Genomic DNA, 20,113 nt, shown 5'->3' on the forward strand with positions numbered 1-20,113 from the left:
TTCAGTTGCCCAATAAAATACTGTTACACACATTTCTTTATATGACCAAGTCACTTAACATCTTTGTTTTTTTTCTGAAATCAAAGATGTTACTTGCTAACGTGTCGTGAAAGTCAAGTGATCCAGACAGAAAACAGACAGAATTTCATGGGTGTTTCATTTATTTCCTTCAAAACAGGAAAAACTAAACTTTCCTCCACTTATTTTTTTTAATCCATCCAACAGCTGATTTTAAATCAAACATTTACAAAATTAAAAAGAAAAACTAAATACAACACAGAGGTTCAAATCATAAATATTCACAGTATATGTTTTAAATGAATCACAAACTCAGTAATTCAGTAATCCTCCGTGTGCTCCTGAGTGAAGCAAATGAAATTAATAGACCAACGTGTTGTCAAGATTTACGTAATGCAAGCTGGAACATGTTAGGTCAGTACATAAACCATAGTTTGTGGCAGTCCTGAGCAAGATGTGAGGCTGTGCAAGTCCCTTGACCCTCAAGTAATTCAAGGTTTCACATTTGTTTTCATTCACATTAATTTTCTTCTATATAGTATAAAGTGCTTTTCCTTCACAATTTGTTCACTTTTGTTTTGGATGATGCATATTTTATATAAGGTGATACAAAAAGTTTCCTGGGAAAAATTATAATTTAAGTCAAAGAAAATAAATCCAGGCACTTTTCGGACAGAGAAGGGAAAAACATTCAAGTACATCTTTTTTTTTTCTTTTCTTTTCGTAACAGTCAAAATAACATAAGTGCGCAGAGCTTTGCATCCTCCACCTCTCCTTCACTCTCCTCCTCCTCCCTGTCACCTCTGCTTTTCCTTGATTTCTTCTTCTTGTGTTTCTTCAGCTCCCCTTCCTCCAGCGGCTCAGGGGCAGCTTGTCTCTTCTCCTTTTTGTGCTTCTTCTTCCACTCTTTCCTCATGTCGTCGTCGCCGCTGCTGCTGCTCTCATGACTCGCCGATGAACTGATGCTGTTGCTGCTGGGTCGCTCCCCTTCCTCCAGCTCTCCACTTTCCTCCCACCTGGTCTGTCGCTTCCACTCAACCATTTCTACCTTGCCCACATTTCTACTTATGTTCTGCGTTAACTCCCGAGCAGGACTGCTCGCTCTGTGCTTGCTGAGCTCTGACCCTCCAGAGGATTCATAGGGGAGCGGGTCTCTCTCCTTACCCTGGCTGTGTGAGAGAGAAGGTGGGGAGCAGTGAGTCCGTGCTGGCCTGTCTTGGTGGTAGTGGTGTGGAAGGTCTTCACTAAATTTCAAATCCAGGAACGTGTCTCTATATGTTTTGTGTGCATTTGGATCGGACACTTCGGCAGCTCTGCTTAATGTGCTGCTTTCCTGGCTTCTGCTACTGATGGATTTCCCACCCAGAGAGTAAGAACTCTTGTTGCTACCCTGGTCGTCCCCTCGCTGCCTGTCTCTCCTCTCTGTGTCAAGTGACGTCGGATAAGTGTGGGAGTAAGAGGAGGAGGAAGGGAGGTTCCTCTTGTGCCCCTTCTCTCTCCCCCTGTCTTTCCCTTTCACTTCCATCCTTGTCCTCTCTCTCTCTTTTGATCTTCTGCTCTCTTTCGGCCTCTCCCTCGGTCTCTCACTCTCCCTCCCTCTCTCTCCGTCCCTCGGTCTCTCCATCTCCATCCTCTCACTAGATAAGGTGCTGCCAGGTTTGTCTTTGCCACTAGAGGGAGCCATACTTCTGTGTGAGCTGGACAAAGTGGAGTTTTTCTCTCTCTCCACTGCTCTGACTATATCTTTTTCTATTCCTTTATGTCTCCGATCTTCATGCTCTTCCTCTGTTTCCCTCTCGGTTGGTGTCTCTGCTAACGGCGGAAAGGCTGCAAGAGCATCCGACTGAACTTTGATCTCTTCCTCACCCCGCTCTTCTGCATCAGACTCTTCCTTCTCCCATTTGGATCGAGGGACCTGGGACAGAGAGTGAAGGCGTGACTGAGACAAAAAGCACTTTCTGAGTGCTGTAGCATCTCTTGACTCATGCACCTCTAGAACAAAACAAAGCATCCGGCTGTTCAACAAAGTTCATAGAAATCTTAGAAAACTCAAAAAAATTATAGCTATTTATATCATGCAAACGTTTTATTTTATTTAGAGTAGGTATGATGTGACTCCTCCGCTCCATGCAGGCTGCTCTCATGGACACACCTGTATGAGCACGAGCTCGCCCTGTCTGTCTGCAGCTCTGTTGTGGGTGTACTCCTCCAGAGTTTTCACCACCATCTTCCTCTCCTGCCGACGATCCTCGTAGCTGCTGCATTTAACAAACACAAATAAAAGTCAGTTTATATCTCTACTAAACAAAAAAGAGGCAGAAACTGAATCTGTTAATTGACAGTTGTGAGGAATCTGTTTAGAAAGAACTAAACCGCCATGTTTCTTCAGTAGCCCAGAATGGACTACACATTTCAGACGAGGTTCTTGCCACCGTAGTTTCTCCTCCTGCTAAAAGGAGTGTGAAGCAGGGCGGCTGCAATCAGCAACTACATTGTTGATGCTGCTAAATCCTACACACTGCTCCTTTAAATTACTGTTAATGCAACCTGAAAGGTTCCTACTACTGCTAGTTCACATTAAAAGCATTTATTGTGATCCAGTGCAATGATTGTTTAGCGAAAAAGTGTCTTCAAAACAAAATAAAGGACATTTTCTGCTTTTTTTTGACAGCGGGTCAGTTTGAAATGTTGCACGGTGAAATGGAAGAAGATAAAGTAAAAATAAAATAAAGTAATATTCTGACCTGCCATCGTCCACCGTGATGTTTAGTCCATCATGGTGGCTCTCATTTCTGCTCCTCTGTGACCTTGTCGTGCCTTCATCTTCCCCCATCACTCCCTCCATCACTCCCCCCTTTGGCTTCGACTCCCTTTTTTCCTTCCCTGTGCTTCCTCCCTCCGCCGTCTTCTTCTCATTATTTGTCACCTTCATCCAGTCTTGTTCCTCCCACTGTATTTGGCTCTCCTTCTTCTCCTCCTCCACTCCTTTGAAGGCACAACGCCATAAGTCAAAGTCCTCCTCTAATTTGTCCTCTTTCTTCCTCTCTCCTGAAACTTTCTCCCACACCTCTCTCTTATCATCTGTGATGGTCTTCCATACTGGTCTGGTCTCGCCATCATCTGGTTTTATTTTTTCCTCAGACACATCTTTCTGGTCTCTGCTGGGTTCCATGTCTTCCGTTGTTTTTCCTGAGATGCTCTCTAAATAAGACGCGTCCTGTTTTTCAGTGTTCTCTTCCTTCCTCTTCATATCCAGGTTGATGTTGATGCTTATTTTCTTCTGTGGTTTCACCTTCATCCCTCCCTCCCAGATGTCTCTCTCTGTCAGAGGCCATGACTTGCTCTCCTTTTTCTTCTCTGTCTTTTGCGTCTTTTTGTTGAACGGTTTCGGGGATTCACTCTTGCGGATTTTAGGGACCTCTTCAAGTTTTGTTTTCAGGCATCTGCTGCTTTTAGCCTGAACAAAACTCCTCTCCACGTCCTCTCCTTTTCTTTTTCGGTTTTTCTCTGATCTTGAGTCAGCATCTTTGCCGCCTCCACGGTGTCTGTATCTGTCTGTATACGCCCTCTCTGCACCTTTGCTGGATTTTTCTTTATGCCGTCTCTCCACATCTTGCCTGGAGCCTGAATATTTGCCTCTTCTCCACCCTTTCTCTTTATCCAAATGCTTATCTGGTTTCATGAGTGGTTGAACTGATTCTGAGGCTTCATTGGCAGTGACTTTGTCCTGTACTGAGGTCTTATGCCTCCTCTTGTCCTTTCTGTAGTCATCCGCTGAGTCTGCAACATCAGGGGAAGAAGACTCCTCTCCTCTCCCTTCCTTGTGTTTCTTCACGCTCTTTTGCTCGTGTTTTAAGGTGCCGGAGCTCTTCAAATTCTTAGCGATTAGCTGCTTGTCGTCGTTACCTCTTTCCTGCCGCTCTGCTTGCGTACTGCTCTTTGTAAGTGCGATTGGCGGGCGGCTGTACTTCTCGGAGCACTTCTGCTGATGGGCCCTCGGCTTAGCTTTGTCTTCAGACGGAGTGGAGCGACTGTCGCTGGACGACTTATAGGGAGGTGAGCGGCTGTCATTTGACGAATGAGACGGAGAGGAGCGACTCTTGCTAGACGACTGAGATGGCGTGGAGCGGCTGTCACTTGAAGACTGAGATGGAGGAGACCGGCTGTCACTGGATGACTGCGATGGAGGTGAGTGCCCGTCCATCCGTGCAGAGCGTCTACCTTGAAGTCGGTCCTGTGAGTGTTTTCTGCTTCCATCCCTGTCCCCCCATTGAGGATGAGGAGTGGGAGGAAGACTGAGGAGGGGAGGAGGCAGCTGGTGAAAGTGGCTGACATAGCTGTTGAAATATTTCCCATACCACTCTTTGTAGTCCCTTTCCCACTGCAAGTAACGCTCTCTGTCCATCTCCTGACTGTTTGGGTGACTGGTTGAACTCCCCCCTGGGCCTCCTGCCTGGGAGCATTCCCCTTGCTTCCTGGAGCTGTGGCCACTCAAAGCAGATTTCTTATGGTGATGCCGACCGTGATGGCTGGTTTTGCGACGATCCGATGATGACTTGGACCTGGAAGGGTAAGGCACTCGAGGTGAGGATGACGAGGACGGCGTAGGAGAACGTTTGTAACCATAGCTATAAGAGTGGGAGGAATGAGAGCGGGAGTGGAGGTCTCTGTGATGGGAGTAAGGTGAGTGGGGCCTGGGGGGAAAAAAAGAGGAAATATTTCATATATTTCTTTATATTTTGTAACACAATAAATGTAAGATCTTGTAAGAATCATTTTATGGTAAAAAAAAAAATAGAACAAACACTCCAAACATACCTTGATCTGCTTTGGGACCTGGACCGGGAACGGGATCTGGACCTGCTTGAAGAGCGAGAGTAGGAGCGAGAAGATTTGGACTTTGACGACTTTGAATTAGACCGTGAGGAGGAACGTCTGTAGGCAGATCCTCTGTGAGGTGACCTGAGTGGCAAAGAGAGAAGGTAGCAACTCAGGGGAGGTCTATTTGTCATATTATTATCATCAGTATATTGTCCTCAGACTACTCTGCAGAAATCAGCCAAAGAAATCTCCTTATAAACAGAATCTGCATGTTTCAATAAGGTCACTTTAAAGTTTATTTTCTTGTCTGCTATTAAAGTAAAGACGATTTTAAAAAGGATAAAACAGCTGGCAATTATTTAATATTTTTACCTCTCCTTCTTATTTCTCTGATGCATGTACCACTCCTTGGGGATAAGGGCGGGGATCGGGGATGCGGCGGTAGAGGAGCAGAGGGAGGGGATGGGAGCACCCTGGGGGGTGGGGAGTGTCCAGACAGGCGTGGCAGGTGGGTACCCAGGGTGGTAACTGTTGAGAGGCTGCTGAGCGGCGAGGAATGTGTGGAAAAGGGGGGAGGGGAAGAGAGGTGGAGGAACTGCTGGATATGAAGAGGAAGAAGAGGTGGAGGAGGGAGGAAGCTGCTGGGTGTTGAAGGATTCACTCCAGCTTCTGGTGGGACAGCTTGAAGAGGAGGAAGTGGAGCTGTGCAGGAGAGAGGAGGAAAGAGGCTTAAAAATTGGTGGGTAGAGAAAAAACAGACTAGTACGTAAACACACACACACTTCACTGACCTCTCCCAGCATTTTGAGGGTCCAGAGAGTCCTGGAGGTGGACCTGTGGATTTAGGGAAAATGGTTTTACAATATCCTAAACTATAAAGAATAAACAGGAAGAGATGCAGCTTCTTAAGTAGCTCACCTGTGGAGGCCTGCTGTAGATTCACACTGACTGTCTGGGGCTGCTCGACCTCTGGAGCGTGGTTAACCTGAGCAAACAACACAGATTTCATACAGAGAAACTTTGGATGGATTCAGTGTGTCTGTGTCAGTGTGTGTGTGTATCAGTGTGTGTGTCCTCACCAGTGGTATCAGCTGTGATGGAGCAGCAGCGGGGTCTTTGTGTGAAACCGGTACAGAAGGTGCAGCAGCCGCTGAGTCATCATGCGTCTTCTCTTCAGCCTCTCTGAGTAAACAGAAGATACACCAAAAATCCACATCAGTGCGACTGTCTGCAAGTCGATCAATCTCGAATCCACGGTGCTGTGTTTGATCAGACATCGCGCCAAATGTTCAACTTCTGTGCGTACTTGGCGGCTGTACCCACAGAAGCAAACTCTCAGAAGAGGATAACAACTTTAAAAAACTTCACACTGCATCCCTAAGTGACTTTACTTGTCGAATATGTCCAGGTGGCTCTGCGTGGGCTGGAGGGACGTGCTCGGCGTGTTGGAAGCAGGGTCGGGGTCGGTTGATGTGGGAGGATCTCCACACACCTGAGATGATGACGGCGTGTCTGCAGCCTGTGAGCGCGGCACAAGAGGGTCCTAAAGAAGGGACGCAACAAGAGAACATAGGGCAAATTCTCAGCAACGACTTAATAATAAACAAAATGGCATCAAATATCTACATAATTAGTTTAAATATGCAGTATATTGTTTCAATGGTTTTAACAAGAGTACTATCACACTGAGGCCTGACAAACATCCGATTGTGTAAAGAAAACAGTAATTATTCTGCTCCTGACTCACGCAGGCACTGTGCTGGATGAAACACATCATTATGAGGCTCACCTGCTGGCTGTGGCTGGACTGGTAAAGTTTCTGAGTTTGGCTCTGCGTAATGAGAGGCGGCGGGGTGGGGACAGGGCTCGACGTCTGGGTTGGATTTTGGGATTGGGATGTACCACACATTCCACTTTGCTCTTTCTTAAACGTGTTCACAGCCTGTGGTGGGAGAACAAGAAAAACAAGTCACTCCTCTATATTCACCTCCAGTTCTAACACTGATATATATTCGTCTGTCAATTCACCTGTCGGAGAAATTTATTGGCTATCAGGTTATCAGGTGAGACATCGGATTGGTTACAAGTGGGGCAGACGTGTTCCTCTGAATCCAGCAAGGTGGTGCGAATACCTGAGCAGAGGATAAAGACAGTGGAAATGTCAATATCAGACTGAAGAACAACCACAGTGCCTTTACATATGCTAACATTAACATGTGTTTCAGCACATATAATTCTTTAAATATTTGATATTCTGAGTGCAGTTAAACTGGTTCTTTTATTTTGAAAGTAACCAAGTAACGCAAAGCAGAAACATCACCTGCACTTTTAGAGAAATTGTAGTGTACATACGTGTGTGTGTGTGTGTGTTCGCGTGTGTGTAGCAGACACTCACAGTCGTCACAGTAGCTGTTTCCGCAGCAGGGTATGACCACAGCGTCACTCAGTAGGTCATGACAGATCAAACAGACGAGTTCGTCCGGTATCGGTTCCTCCTTCTCTTCTGTCTTTGGCTGCTCCTGAGGAACGAATGGAGGCTTCTCCTTCTTGCCAATGGCATACGCCTTACTGTGAACAGACAACAGTTCCCATACCAGAGTGACTTTAAAAGGGTGAGGCTGTTGTTTTCGTGCCAGCTGCTGGAATTGAACCTGTGACATTTTATGTGAAGGAGTCGTCTTGATAAATGTGCCTATGATAATTCAGCTATCCAGGATTTCGGCAGTCATCCAAGAGGCCTCGGCGGGTGAAGCAGCAAACCAGTGAACCGGTTGCCTTTGACTCAGCATAATTACTTTTTTCTTGCATCAGTTACTCTTAGGGTCTTAAAATGAGTGCAATATTACATAACTCAAAAAATTGAAAAGGGAACAGGGTATCTTGGAAAGTGGCAATTTCTAATATCTCTGGTGCCTTTAGTACTTTCAGGTGGGAAGAAAACACAAGTATCTAACTTTTTTGCACCCTGGATATAATCTTTAAAAGGAATAGTTTGCCACAATTTGGCAAATATATTTATCAATTCTTCTCAGTTACATAAGAAGACCACTCTCATGTCTATACTAGTAAGCAGCTGGTTAGCTTAGCTTAGCTTAACGTAAAGGCTGGAAAAGAGCAAGCAACAACCTCCAACCATGGCCGTGAAGTGAAGTCAATGTGGAAGTGCCAAAAACTGCAGTTCCTCAAACGTCCACTTGGAGCTGGCTCCAGAACAAGTCAATCTCCATAAGGCCCCATGTTAAAATGTCAAACTTCACAGGAGAAGTAAACATGATTCCATGTTCATGACAACTGTACTGAGGATGAATTTTTATAGAACTCACCTGTTCAAGTTATATTAAGGCTTAAAGTTATGCATTAATTGTTAATCAGTGTGGACGCTTTGATTGACAGGTTGCTTGGCCATTCTTTATACTGTCATTGGAAATGAGGTTAATTCGTGAGTTTTAGAGGGGCCTGGCGAGCGGTTTATGCTCTTACAGCCTGCTGGCCATTGCCTTAAATTTAATGGACAAACATGAGAGTGGTATCAATCTTTTCCTCCGACTTTTGGCAAGAAAGTGATAAGTGTATTTCAAAACTGCTCCTTTAAAACAAAAGACACACAAACATTGACTCTTTTGTCTCACGCGTGTATGGCAGGAATCGCATAATGTCCACAGTTGGTCAGCATGGCTCCCTTTATGTTGGGATCGTCCACTTCCACCATGAAGGAACGAGGGATGCCCGTGCTTTTCTTTAATCTCGGAGGGGCCTCGAAATTTTTGTCCTGCTGTCAAGTACACACATGAATCGACATTTAATGCTAGGCCAACGCTTGAACACACACACACACACACACACACACACACACACACACACACACACACACACACACACACACACACACACACACACACACACTAGTGCTTAATGCAGAAATGTGGAGACGCACAGTAATCAAATCATTTTCTTCTGTCTCACATGTCCTGCCCTTACCCCACTGGTGGGACAGTTCCTGATGTGGTGTCCGGTATTTCCACAGCGATAACAGGTGTAGTTTGCTGGTAGAGCAGTACCAAACTTCTTGTAACTACAGAAAGAGAGAGACGAAGAAAGAAAATTATAGAAAAGCCAGAAAATAAAGAAAAATTTAGGGTGGAGTATGGAGTGAAGATGGATCAATGTAATTTAAGACAAGGGAGAAAAAGTGAGACAGAACATGGACAGAATTTAAGAAAAGGGTGGAGAGCAGTGCTAAAGGAGACAGAAATAAGGATGGAGCAGGGGATTTGAAACCATTACAGAGGTGACTCACTTCACAGAGTCGTAGGTGTTCTGATTTAGGATCACTTTGAGCTTATCCTCTTCTGACACATCCGCATCAGCCAGGTTGGCCATCTGCATGTACATACACGAATGTATGTGAGCAACACACCCAGAGATGGCAGGTTTAAAAATGAGGATCAGTGACTCACATGACCCGGGACAAATATGTACAAACTGAATAAGTATCTAAGTGAGTATACCTTTGAGAAAAGGGGTAAGGTTCCTGAAGAATCCTGGTCATCCATCTGTTAGAATTAAACACAACATCAGTTTCACGGAGAGCCTCAGGTTCTGTGTCTTGGGAGGAGATTGAGAGCTCACACACGCTTCATTAAAAAAAAAAATTTTGACTTTGAACTTGTCCTGACGCTTTATGCCCGGTAACATTGGTGATTTTTCTACGTAGCATTGGAGCAACTGCTGTCAAATGTTCACTTTTATAACCTTTTGAGCTGAGCTACAATTTACAGCAGCATCCAGCCGTGATTTTCATACAGAGTGGATAATAAATGTCTCTTCTCATCCCGGGATTACTGCCTCAGCACCTCCTGCCAACTCACTTCTCATCCCTGCGAATTTGCTACACGGAAAATGAAGATGCCAACAACATAATACTCCCTGGGACAATTCACCAGTCAGGCCCAACATTTTTCCTGGATAAAAAAAGAAAACATCTTTTCTCTTATATCTACGTCTACCTCAGTTCCTCCTATCACCTTGGTTCTTTCTTGTTTCTGAGCACATGTTCTTGGTTTGTTCTTGAATAGATTAAAGCAGAATCAATGTACGTGACAGATGAGGACTCTGTTGCTAGCCATGGATGTTGGTCTGGACCTGACAGAAATATCTTAACAAATATTGGATGGATTGCTATGAAATGTTGTACCAACATCCATGGTGCCCAGATAAAGAATCCCAATGACATTTGACATTCATCTTTTGGACTGATTCTGCTCAGGATGAATCATGATCACGATGGTGATCCACTTATTTTTCATTAAACACCACCATCAGGGCAAAATTTCACGTTGTCATTGTGAGCATGCTGACATCAGCATTTAGCTCAAAGCACATGGCTGTAGACTTTTTTTTTTCATACATGTACAGAACATACAGTCCACGTATGATCAGAGATAGAAGTTGATCAATTACAAAGTTTGTCAAAGTTGCAGTGTTCTCAACTTTTTTTCTCTTCCAATCCGTCAACTTTGCTATGTTTACATTTTAATCAGGATGTTAAGTTATTTTAAATGTTGTCGTGAGCCAATCAGGGTCAAGTATTGTTACCACTTATCTTTATATTCAGTGTATTTTTGAAACCTTATGAAAATTCAAATATTCAAACATTGACATGTATCAACACTTTAAATTTAAAGTTGTCACCTTACCCCCCCATCGCTCCCAAATTATACCAGATCTTCATAGCTGGCTTTAATAAAGAAGGTATTGAGTTACATTATGGGAAATGTAGGACTCCTTGTTTTTGGATAATTTTGCCTCTGCTGCTTAGCTTGTATTTTTTGAGTACCCCAACTTCTTGATTGAGCAACACTCAAAGGAAATTCAATGGAGTTCCTCTTTAAGCTTGCACAATGTCTAATATAAGACTTCAGTATGTGTCTTATTATCTTTCAGCTCCAGTTGTCTTTCATGCAAAGGGAATATGTGGACACCAACGATCAGAAAATGTCCAACAATGACAGTCTCCAAAAAGTCAAACACATAATCAATACATAAGACAGATTCATACAAACGACTTTATTGGTTATAAAACACAAAATAAAAAAATAAAACGTGTGTGGTCCAACAGACTCAAAGTACTAAGAAGAGTGGCAGACACTTTACCTACTGAGAAACCAGAAACAGAGTCAGGTCAGGTCAGGGAACGCCAATTCAAACTGCAGCAAGGAAACGTTTTTTTTTTTTTAATGAGTTTGAGTTAATTTACAGGATTATAAACAAAATATTATTATGAGAATTCAGCAAGAACAATGGTGCACCAGTTTAATACGAGGGTTTAAGAGAGGCATTATGCCTTTTGTTTCTACATTAAAGTTAAGTCACTGTAAGTCCAGCCTGAATAATAATATTAATGATGGTTGATTAGGTTCTGGTGACACTGTATTCTTGTGTAGTTTTCATTTCAAATGCTTCTAAGAGATTCATTTCTGAATTTGAGATTCTGAAATTGAACTCGGTTTCAGAGAAACTCACCAGAGTGCTCCGTAGCTTTAGATGATCCTGATGCTAAATTATTCATTTATTCAGTTCTTTTGTGGATGATGGACTTCAATCGTAACTGAGGATCGAATGAGATCCAATACACTAAACAAAAACATGTCTTTATTGTAACTTAAAGACTGCCCAGTTATTAAAAGAAGCTGGTAATTTATAGATCTATAAATGCTATAAGACGTCTGATAGGATGTGAGTGCTGCAGCAGCTCGTGCATAAGAGATTATTGGACTTATATGACCATCAGCAGCAGTAAAGCAACAGTTGGGTTTATCAGCTGTGAATAGCTGGCCTGCGTGATAATGTCTGACCCACCCGAGCAGCTCCCACCACCCACAGACAGATATTAAATGATCCTCAGCAATAAACACAGCCGTTTGTTAAATTAACAGCTGAGAACTTTTATTAGAGAGAATATACACATGTTTTATCCTAACGGTTAAGAATAGAGCACTGGACAATAAGGTTTTATCTCAGAGCAGTAGTGCCCTGTAAAGCAAATACTAGTACTGACTTGAACTTCCTCTTTGCGACAGGAACATAAACTGCAATAGAGGAAATAAAGGCTTTCAGCGATTTAGATTGCGGTCTCATTTGTTTGTATCTAACAAAGCACACAACTGATGTTTCCGTGTGTGTGTTTAGTGGAGCTGCAGGAGAAGAAGTGCAGTGGGTTTGGTTACGTACTGCTTTGGCGGCTCCGAAGGAGTGCTGCTGGACGTCCGATCGCTCACTGAAACACAAAAAGGAAATCATTATTTAAACCAGTCATCCGGGATAAAAATTTAGAGCTGAAGTTTACAATATTTTTGCTTATTTAAGAGGATTTTTTTATGTCAACAAAAGAAAGTATAAAATATAAATGTTAAGACAATCTTAGAAGTGAATCACACATTTAATGAAAACCAGCATTGTTGTGGTTTAGACAGTTTTTAAAGCAGTCAATGTGAAGGCGCCCACAACACACCGCCACATTGAAACCCCAGCTATGGATGTCAACACCAGATGTTCTCTTAAGTTATGAGACTGTATGATTTCCTCCATAACCCAGAATGCCCCTAAACTTCTTTCGTTTGGCATCTGTGTATTACAATAAAGTCAGCTTGATAATGTTTTTTTCTTTTTTAGCTTTTAACAAGTTCAACTTTAAAGATATGGCTGTGGTGTGTCAAAGTATATGAAATATTCACTTTCTTTTCTTGTGGTTTATCTGGAAAATATGATGTGTTGGGTGTTGATGGGAAATTGTGACTTGAGGGAGATGCACTTACTCTTCTGAAGGACTGACATTAAAATTTGAGTCACTGTAGCATCAAAACCTCAACATCTGGCCTCGTTCATGGAGTCGTAGGCAATACAATAAAACTGACTCATAAATGTTAGTTACATTCACCCACAGCTATTTTTTGTTTTCCTTTAGTTTATTGTGAAATGTTTTTAAAATTACTCAAAGTTTAAAGCTAAGTCACTGTCAGCCTGCTTGTGCGGGTGGAGAGTTAGTTTTCTGGTCTTAATCTTTAGGGCGTTGTTACACCTCTCTTCAGCCCTAACTCCCCTCCACCCGTCTGCATGGTGCTGACGGGGTAATCACCTGACCACTGCTCTGTTCCAGTGAGGTCTTTTCCTGCTTTCCATGCATAAAACCCCCACACCACTGCTGGCTCTCCTGCCTAAGCTCAACTAATATTTAGGTAATCCCTGTGAACGTCACCGTGGAGTTACACTTCTGCTCTCTCCTTTTTTTCCTGTGACCTATTTGATAATGCAAATGTTATGTAAAATCAAAGTTTAATCAACTGTCGACTGTCAGCATAGAGAAACAGGCCTCTGTATGATAATACAGCTTGGGTTTTCTTCATTACTGTTGTGCTGCTAATGCTGCTGCTGCTCAGAACCATCCTGATAAGCAAAAACAATCCTCCTATATTATGTTAACCTGCACATTTATATTAGTAAGATGAAATTTGTACAAGTCAGAAAATAATTTAGTCCGTTAAATGTAGACTTGTAGTTGCCAGGTGGAGGCGCTTGTAGGCGGGGTGGAGGACTTTGCATGTTACACTTACATGTTGCGGGTCTTGTTCGTGTTGGACCTGGCTCCGATGAGCGGGATTCTCCTGACGATGACGGAGGAGCCTTTGGGGATCAGACCGTCATCTTCAGTGTACTCTGAGAGGGACGGATGGAGAAAGCGAGGGTTTAAAAAAAAATGTAGGATTAGATCACACAAAATAAAGTTTAGACACGGGTAAATATTTACAGTCATACAGAAAATCATCTTCAGGGTTATTGAGGAATCATGTGAGGTTTACGGTCTTGAACAGTGATTCTGGGACAGTAACAAAGTCCACATGATTATTTTCATTATCGATCAACCTGTTGATTATTTTCTTGATTAATTGTCTATACCATGTCATAAAATACTGAAATATGTTCGGTTCATTTTAATGGAAGGCTCAGTCACACCTGAAGAGTCTCACCGGGTGAATTATTGGTATTTTTTTTCTTCAAAAACAATTAATAGATCATCAAAATAGTTTCTAATTAACTTTCTATTGCCTGACTAATCGATTTAGATCAATGTAATTGCTCGTGGATCATTTCAGATTATTTACATTTACAATAAAGACTGAATATTAACGTTACAACTCTGTCAGCACTCTTAAATTACTCTGGATTCACTCTAGTTAAAAAGTTAAGGAGAATACTGACACACTTTGAAAACCTCAAACTGAATGACACAGTTCATATGATATGATCTTTATTATTTTATCTGTGAACTCTTACATAACAGTGGTTGCAGCACATGTGTGTTTTCTTGCGGTGGGAAACATTAGTCAGCATATGATGATGATCTTCAGGATACTGACTCACTCGAAGGTGATTTTTGTGTGATCACCATGTTTTACCTACTTGTATTACAGCCAATATGTATCCCTATACTGATGTTTTTCCTGCATGTGTGTGTGTGTGTGAGGCTGGACATAAATCTTACACTCATGACTTGGCTGTACTCACACCCTACCTTTGCTATTTTTATCCCACACATCTCACACTGGGGCTCTCTACATGCCACGGCTGATCCACCACAGTGAGGCCGTTTAATGAAGGGCATGAGGCGTGAATGCAGCAGGAATGTGGCCCCCATTCATTACACTCTTTTTGTCAGTGTTTGACTTTTCTGGACCCCCCCTCGGCTCAAAGAGGTGACGCAGCCTCTCTCTCAGCTGTCAAACCTGGACCACGTGTTCACTTCTAAAGTTCAAACACACTCTTTTTTTTTTTTTAAAATCACACATTATGTCTTACCTTCCTTGGTTTGTCCGTTTGTGATCTGCAGGTCGCAGTCCCCGGCTCGGAGCTTCTCCCTGCCCATGATCTGCCTCTTCAGATCCCCCAGCGTGATGTGCGGGCCGTCAAAAACCACCGTGTCGTAGCTGAGTTTGGAGGAGAATTTATAATGAACATGAGTCATGCTGAAATTTAACTTGAAAGGGGGTAAGAATAAAAAAAAAAAAACACAGCTCCTGCGGTGTCACAAAAACAGGCCCTGACACCTGACAGTAGTTGCTATGGGAGTACAAAGTTAGCTCGGCGTTAGCAGCCGGCTGCGTCAGCGTCTACGGAGCTAGCTCGTTAATTAACCGGATAAAGTGCCGTTCACGGGCTGACATGTCCCGGCGTGCGGCGGAACAGCAGCGGGGATTCAAACCAAAGCGTGCTCGGTCCGTTTCGACTCTCTCTTAAACTTTTATCCCTGCCAATGTTGCCTCTCTCTCTCTCTCTAAAAAAAAAAACTGACAGAAACCACCAGCTGTTTCCGCAAGCAACGGCTCGTCAGCATCTGATGCTGCGTTCACGTGACGCTCCGCACGCCACAGCTCCCGAGCTATGACCGCAAACGCGTCATCCCCTCTACGACAATAAATGTGTTTAAAAAGTAAAATATCCATACATTTACATACGGCTAATTTAATTTTTTTTTCTTCAAATCATCAATTAAATTCTTTATGTTACGGGATTTTTTTTTAAAAAGAAGAACCCTTGAATAAGGAGGACTGAATTGGATTTATTATTCTTGTACAAGAAGGAGCGTTTAACAGTGCAACACACAAAAGGGAGCTCTATCATTACATTACATTACATTTTATCCAAAGCGACTTACAGAGGAGGACATAAGCTGAGAAAGGTTTTCTTGTTTTTTTGTTAGTTTTGTTAGGCAGGGAAGCATTCTCGAAACAGAAAGGTTTTTACAAGTTTTTTAAAGGTCGAAAGGGATGTTGCTGTTCTAGTAGCCGTAGGTAGGTCATTCCACCATTTGGGGATAGGTCAATAGGTTCTTATACATTGTTCAAAAATGAGCTGTCTCGGACACCTCCACCACTGATACAGATAATATCACAACATTCCTTTAGTTGTTTTTCTGCTCAATAATGAGCACTATGTTTTATATCCTGTCTATAGCCTGTCTCTCCTGTCCTTGTACTAGATACCTGCCAACCTCAGTAAATCAGAGGCCAACTATAAGGGAGGTATGCAAGACATGGTAAAGACACACTATCTATACGAGTTAAAACATCCCCAGTATCATCCTAATTTTTTAAACACTTTATAATATCAGTTGGATTCTTGGTATCGCAAAATAATTTCACTATTAATGAATTAATTTTGGATTCAAAGCATCCTGCGAATGAATAGGTGAGTACCCTGCCCAACGTCAGCTGGGACTGGCTGTGGCTCTGTGACCATGATAACGATAAGTGATATCTGATTTTATATTTTATTTAAAGGTTCAGTGTATAAGATTTAGGGGGCTGTATTTACAGGATGTAATATTCATAACTATGCTTTCATTAGTGTGTAATCGCCTGAAGATAAGTTTAATTGAAGGATGAGTCTTTTATATCTACAGACACTGCGGGTCCTCTTCTTCAGAGTCCATCATGTTGAATCGCCATGTTTCTACAGTATATACAGACAAAATGAAGGTTGGCTCTATATATTCACATTTTCTGCACATTTCATGGCCACCGTAGTTTCTTCTTCATGCCTACAAGGAGAGGATGAAGCGGGATTGAAATCAAAAACACACTGGACCTTTAACAACACATAGGTTTTTGTGTTTGACTTGAAGATAAAGTAACAAAATAGCTCAATGCAAGTTATTTAAAATACAGGAACGAAGACACACACTGGAAAATATAGCCTCATTTTGTACAACATGAATAAAAAAGTAGACATAAGTACAACCACTTACATTGATATTTGTGAAAACCCACATCAATTTTTATGCCTCTACACAGCTACCCATTTTAGAGTCTCGTTTTTACACGTTTTTCCCCATGCACCTGAAGGCACCATCCTGCCTCCACGCTGAGCAGTCAGTGCACCTGTTTGGGATCAGGGGACACCAGGCTGGACCAGATTTACACCCTATAATGATTAAATAACCTCTGTCTCTGGTCCAGTTCTTCTGTTGGAGATCTAATAAGTTGATATATATCTTTTTAAAAGAGGGTTTTGTAGTCCCAGTGGGAGGGTCACACTCCAAAGCAGCCAAGCTCACTGAGATTTAGGATCACAGCAGAAAGAAAGACAAGAAAAAAAAGAAGAGAGAGTGACTTGTTTTTTAATGAGAAAAGCTACAGAATGCACACTTTTTAAATTTAACTTAGTTGTTGCTGCATTCCTGCTGCTTGTGTGGCACAAAGTCCCACTAGAGGGAGACAAAGCACCATTTATGATGCTGATGTGTGTCATGGTAAAACATGCTTAATTGTCCTTGACTGAAATAAATCCCTGTCTGATTTAACTGCACTGCACACACAGTCTGTGCGTTAACTCCTCCTGTCCAACCAGGTGTTCGCCTACAGGGAATGGGGATGCAACTGAGTCTAAGTCACACACCAGCAACTATTTCACTGATTTTGGTGAAACTGGATCATGTTCTGTGGAGGAAATGTTTTCTGGTTTTCCCTCTGATGTCCTCAGGCTGCTCCAGGGAGTTTCCTGATGGACCGTAAAGTAAACTACTCCCAGCTATAGATGCTGGTAGTTAATGTTAGCCCAGTCTGTTAGCTGGACTGTGAGCTCAGAGCACCGGGAGAGTGTTAGTGTTTGTACCACAGGAGTTTTGAACCACCTGGAATAGGATGTTTTCAGGCATGGGGCACAGGGGGAATGCTGACAGGGAGCAAAGCCGATGTTGTGCCAGAACCGGAGCTGGGCTGTTTCTAGTCTTTTTGCTGCTGTAGCTTCATATTTACTGTACAGACTCGATAATGGTATGGATCTTCTCATCTGACACGACCAAAAGGCAAATAAAAACACACTTTGTATATATTTTAATGCATTAAAGGTTTATTTGTCACATCAAATAAAAATATGACTTAGGCTCGACTCGCTTACCACAGGCTCGCGCCTCAGTACCAAAGAGACGGAGACAAGAAGTGATGAAACAAGACGGGAAAGAAAGGCGCTTAGGAAGCAGGAATCTTCTCTAACGTCATCACTACAGGTTGGTGGTAACGACACACACAAACAAACACACACACACAGGGAGGCAAGCTGATTGGTTGGAGTCAGATAAATGGAGGCAGAGAAAGGAGAGATGAGAGAAGAGTGTTTGAGGAAGTGTTTTGCACTCAGCCTCCTCTCTCCTCTCTCCTGCCTGCTCTGCTCTGCTCAGAGGAGGGATTTGCCCTATCTTCCCTGGCTTAGCACACCATTGTGAAAGCAGTGGGAGGATGGAGAGATGCAGAAGGAGAGAGAGGCAGAGAGGATGAAAGGGAAACAGCTGCTGCCTTTAAACTGATGTTCTTCTTATCGTGATATGATACAGGACATGTTCAGTGACTCAGCCATCAAAGAGCTTCTGGGAAACAATTATATCCTCAGCTTCATGTGCGTGTACGTGTGTGTGGGTGTGTATGTGTGAAATCTGGATGGAAAATGACGCGTTTATTATAGTATATTATAGTGTTGCGTGGAAAGTTTGACAATTCTGATATTCGATCTCATAATTTTGATTCAACATAAGAATTTTTAGTATTTAGCTATTTGAAATAATCTTCCAATACAATGTATAAGCTCCACTAACATGTATAATAAGGCATATAACTGACTGGACCTTCTGATTGATGGACTGGGTGACTAAAAGAGTACTAACTAACACCTTTGCTGTTGGCCTGATCTGATGCAAAGTTGACTGACTGGCTGATAAGTAACTGACTGTCATCAACTGGCTGTCATTCTCACAGCTTGTTGGGCATTTCTACACCTGTTTTTCCCACAGTGTAGTTCATGTTTAAATGCCAAACTAGTGCAAAAAGCTTGGACACAACCAGGATCTCTTCTGTCACGACCAATGACAGTATAAAGAATGGAGTTAGGTCACCCGTAGGTTTCCAAAGTGCTGTTTTAAAGCCAAAAATATGTGCTACTGGAAGCTGCCATTGTTGCTTGTACTGCTTCTTCTGCCTTCCGGCTAATCTAAATATCGGCAAAGATGTGGATCAAATCATTATGGCGGGCCAAATGATGCCTGGGTGCTTGAATAAGCCATCCGTAACGGCACTTACCTGTCAATCAAAGCAGCCACACTTAATTATGCGTAACTTTAAGCCATAATAAAATTTGAACAGGTAAGTTAAAAAAAAAGAATCCCCTTTACAGTTATTATAAATGGGGAAATTAGCTATAGAGACCAAAACCATTGCCTGAACCAGCCTGTAAACATGTTTATTTCTGCTGTGAAGTTGGACATTTTAACATGGGGACTTATGGAGACTGAATCACTTCTGCAGCCTGTCTCAAGTGGCCGCTTGAGGAATTGCAGTTTTTAGCACTGCATTGGCTTCATTTCCCAGCAACAGAGGTTGCCGCTTGGTCAGGACACAGCTTTGTGTTGCTTTACAGCATTTTCCAAAATATCCACCCTCCCCTCCACCTTTACACTCTCTCCTTCTTGTCTTTCTGCTTCAGCAGTGTTCACAGCTCCAAGGCTTTTTTTTTTTCACATTGCAGATGGTCGTAGTGTTACTCCACTCAAGGCGCGCACACACATACACACTCACACACACACACTCACGACATTGCTCTCTTTGTCAGTGACAATGGTTCAGAGTGCTCTTCACTTGGTTTGCCCTTCTCACAGAGCAGAAATGTCTCTTGTCCTCAAAAGCTCAACTTGGTTGAAGATTTATCAACCCGGTCTGGGTTGACAAATCATGTGATGAAGGAAAAACATTTTGTGGATTTTTACCTATGTTGGTTTTTAAGTTGATCCACCACTTTTTATTGGCACAAAATTTTGTACAGACATTCATGGTTCCCAGATGATAAATCCTAATGACTTGAAAGTCCCTTGACTTGTCATCTAGTGCCTGCATGTTTGTGGCCTTGAGTTAAAAGTCTAGTATGTATATAGATAGATAGATAGATAGATAGATAGATAGATAGATAGATAGATAGATAGATCATTAGGACATCAAAGCTGGCAGGAACTCTCCCTCAGAGCCTCATTTTGTCACAAACAGCTGTTAGAGCAACCTCCAACTGGGACACAAACACAGACACACACTGACACAGACACACACTTGTATTTGTGTAACATTAGAAGCTTGCCTGGTATAATATAACAATTCTATGTCACTTTACCAGATGTGTGTGTCATATCTTGTCCCAAACAAACTACTGAGTCACTGCAAAGACCTTTGATATTCAGAAGAAA

The 20,113-nt window shown here is 42.5% G+C and overlaps 1 protein-coding gene across 2 annotated transcripts; it reads right to left on the bottom strand.

Annotated features, from left to right (window-relative positions):
- Positions 1-229: 229 nt before the first annotated feature.
- On the bottom strand, positions 230-15,260 carry LOC104917639 (E3 ubiquitin-protein ligase RBBP6). Of its 2 annotated transcripts, none has more exons than XM_019258348.2 (19): positions 14,692-15,260; positions 13,449-13,551; positions 12,070-12,115; positions 9,348-9,392; positions 9,137-9,219; positions 8,818-8,911; positions 8,469-8,608; positions 7,235-7,407; positions 6,868-6,971; positions 6,629-6,781; positions 6,231-6,382; positions 5,919-6,021; positions 5,758-5,824; positions 5,631-5,673; positions 5,212-5,541; positions 4,837-4,980; positions 2,763-4,712; positions 2,171-2,276; positions 230-1,933 (listed from the first exon to the last, which is right to left on the bottom strand). In XM_019258348.2, the coding sequence occupies exons 1-19, from the start codon at positions 14,855-14,857 to the stop codon at positions 749-751; spliced, it is 5,187 nt and encodes a 1,728-aa protein (XP_019113893.2). In that variant the 5' UTR covers positions 14,858-15,260; the 3' UTR covers positions 230-748. The 2 variants fall into 2 exon arrangements, with proteins under 2 accessions (XP_019113893.2, XP_019113892.2); XM_019258347.2 differs by having other exon boundaries at positions 8,469-8,611.
- Positions 15,261-20,113: the final 4,853 nt, after the last annotated feature.

The sequence above is a fragment of the Larimichthys crocea genome, chromosome XII, assembly GCF_000972845.2.
Source record: "Larimichthys crocea isolate SSNF chromosome XII, L_crocea_2.0, whole genome shotgun sequence".
NCBI lineage: Eukaryota > Metazoa > Chordata > Actinopteri > Sciaenidae > Larimichthys > Larimichthys crocea.

What these genes read in the sequence shown, in the direction of transcription:
- LOC104917639 (XM_019258347.2), bottom strand. Translation starts at nt 14,857, where the DNA reads ATGACTCATGTTCATTATAAATTCTCCTCCAAACTCAGCTACGACACG. An exon ending in CCTTCGGAGCCGCCAAAGCA is followed by an intron (nt 9,393 to 12,069) that starts GTACGTAACCAA and finishes TAATTCTAACAG; the next exon opens with ATGGATGACCAGGATTCTTC. An exon ending in CATCACAGCTGATACCACTG is followed by an intron (nt 5,825 to 5,918) that starts GTGAGGACACAC and finishes TTGTTTGCTCAG; the next exon opens with GTTAACCACGCTCCAGAGGT.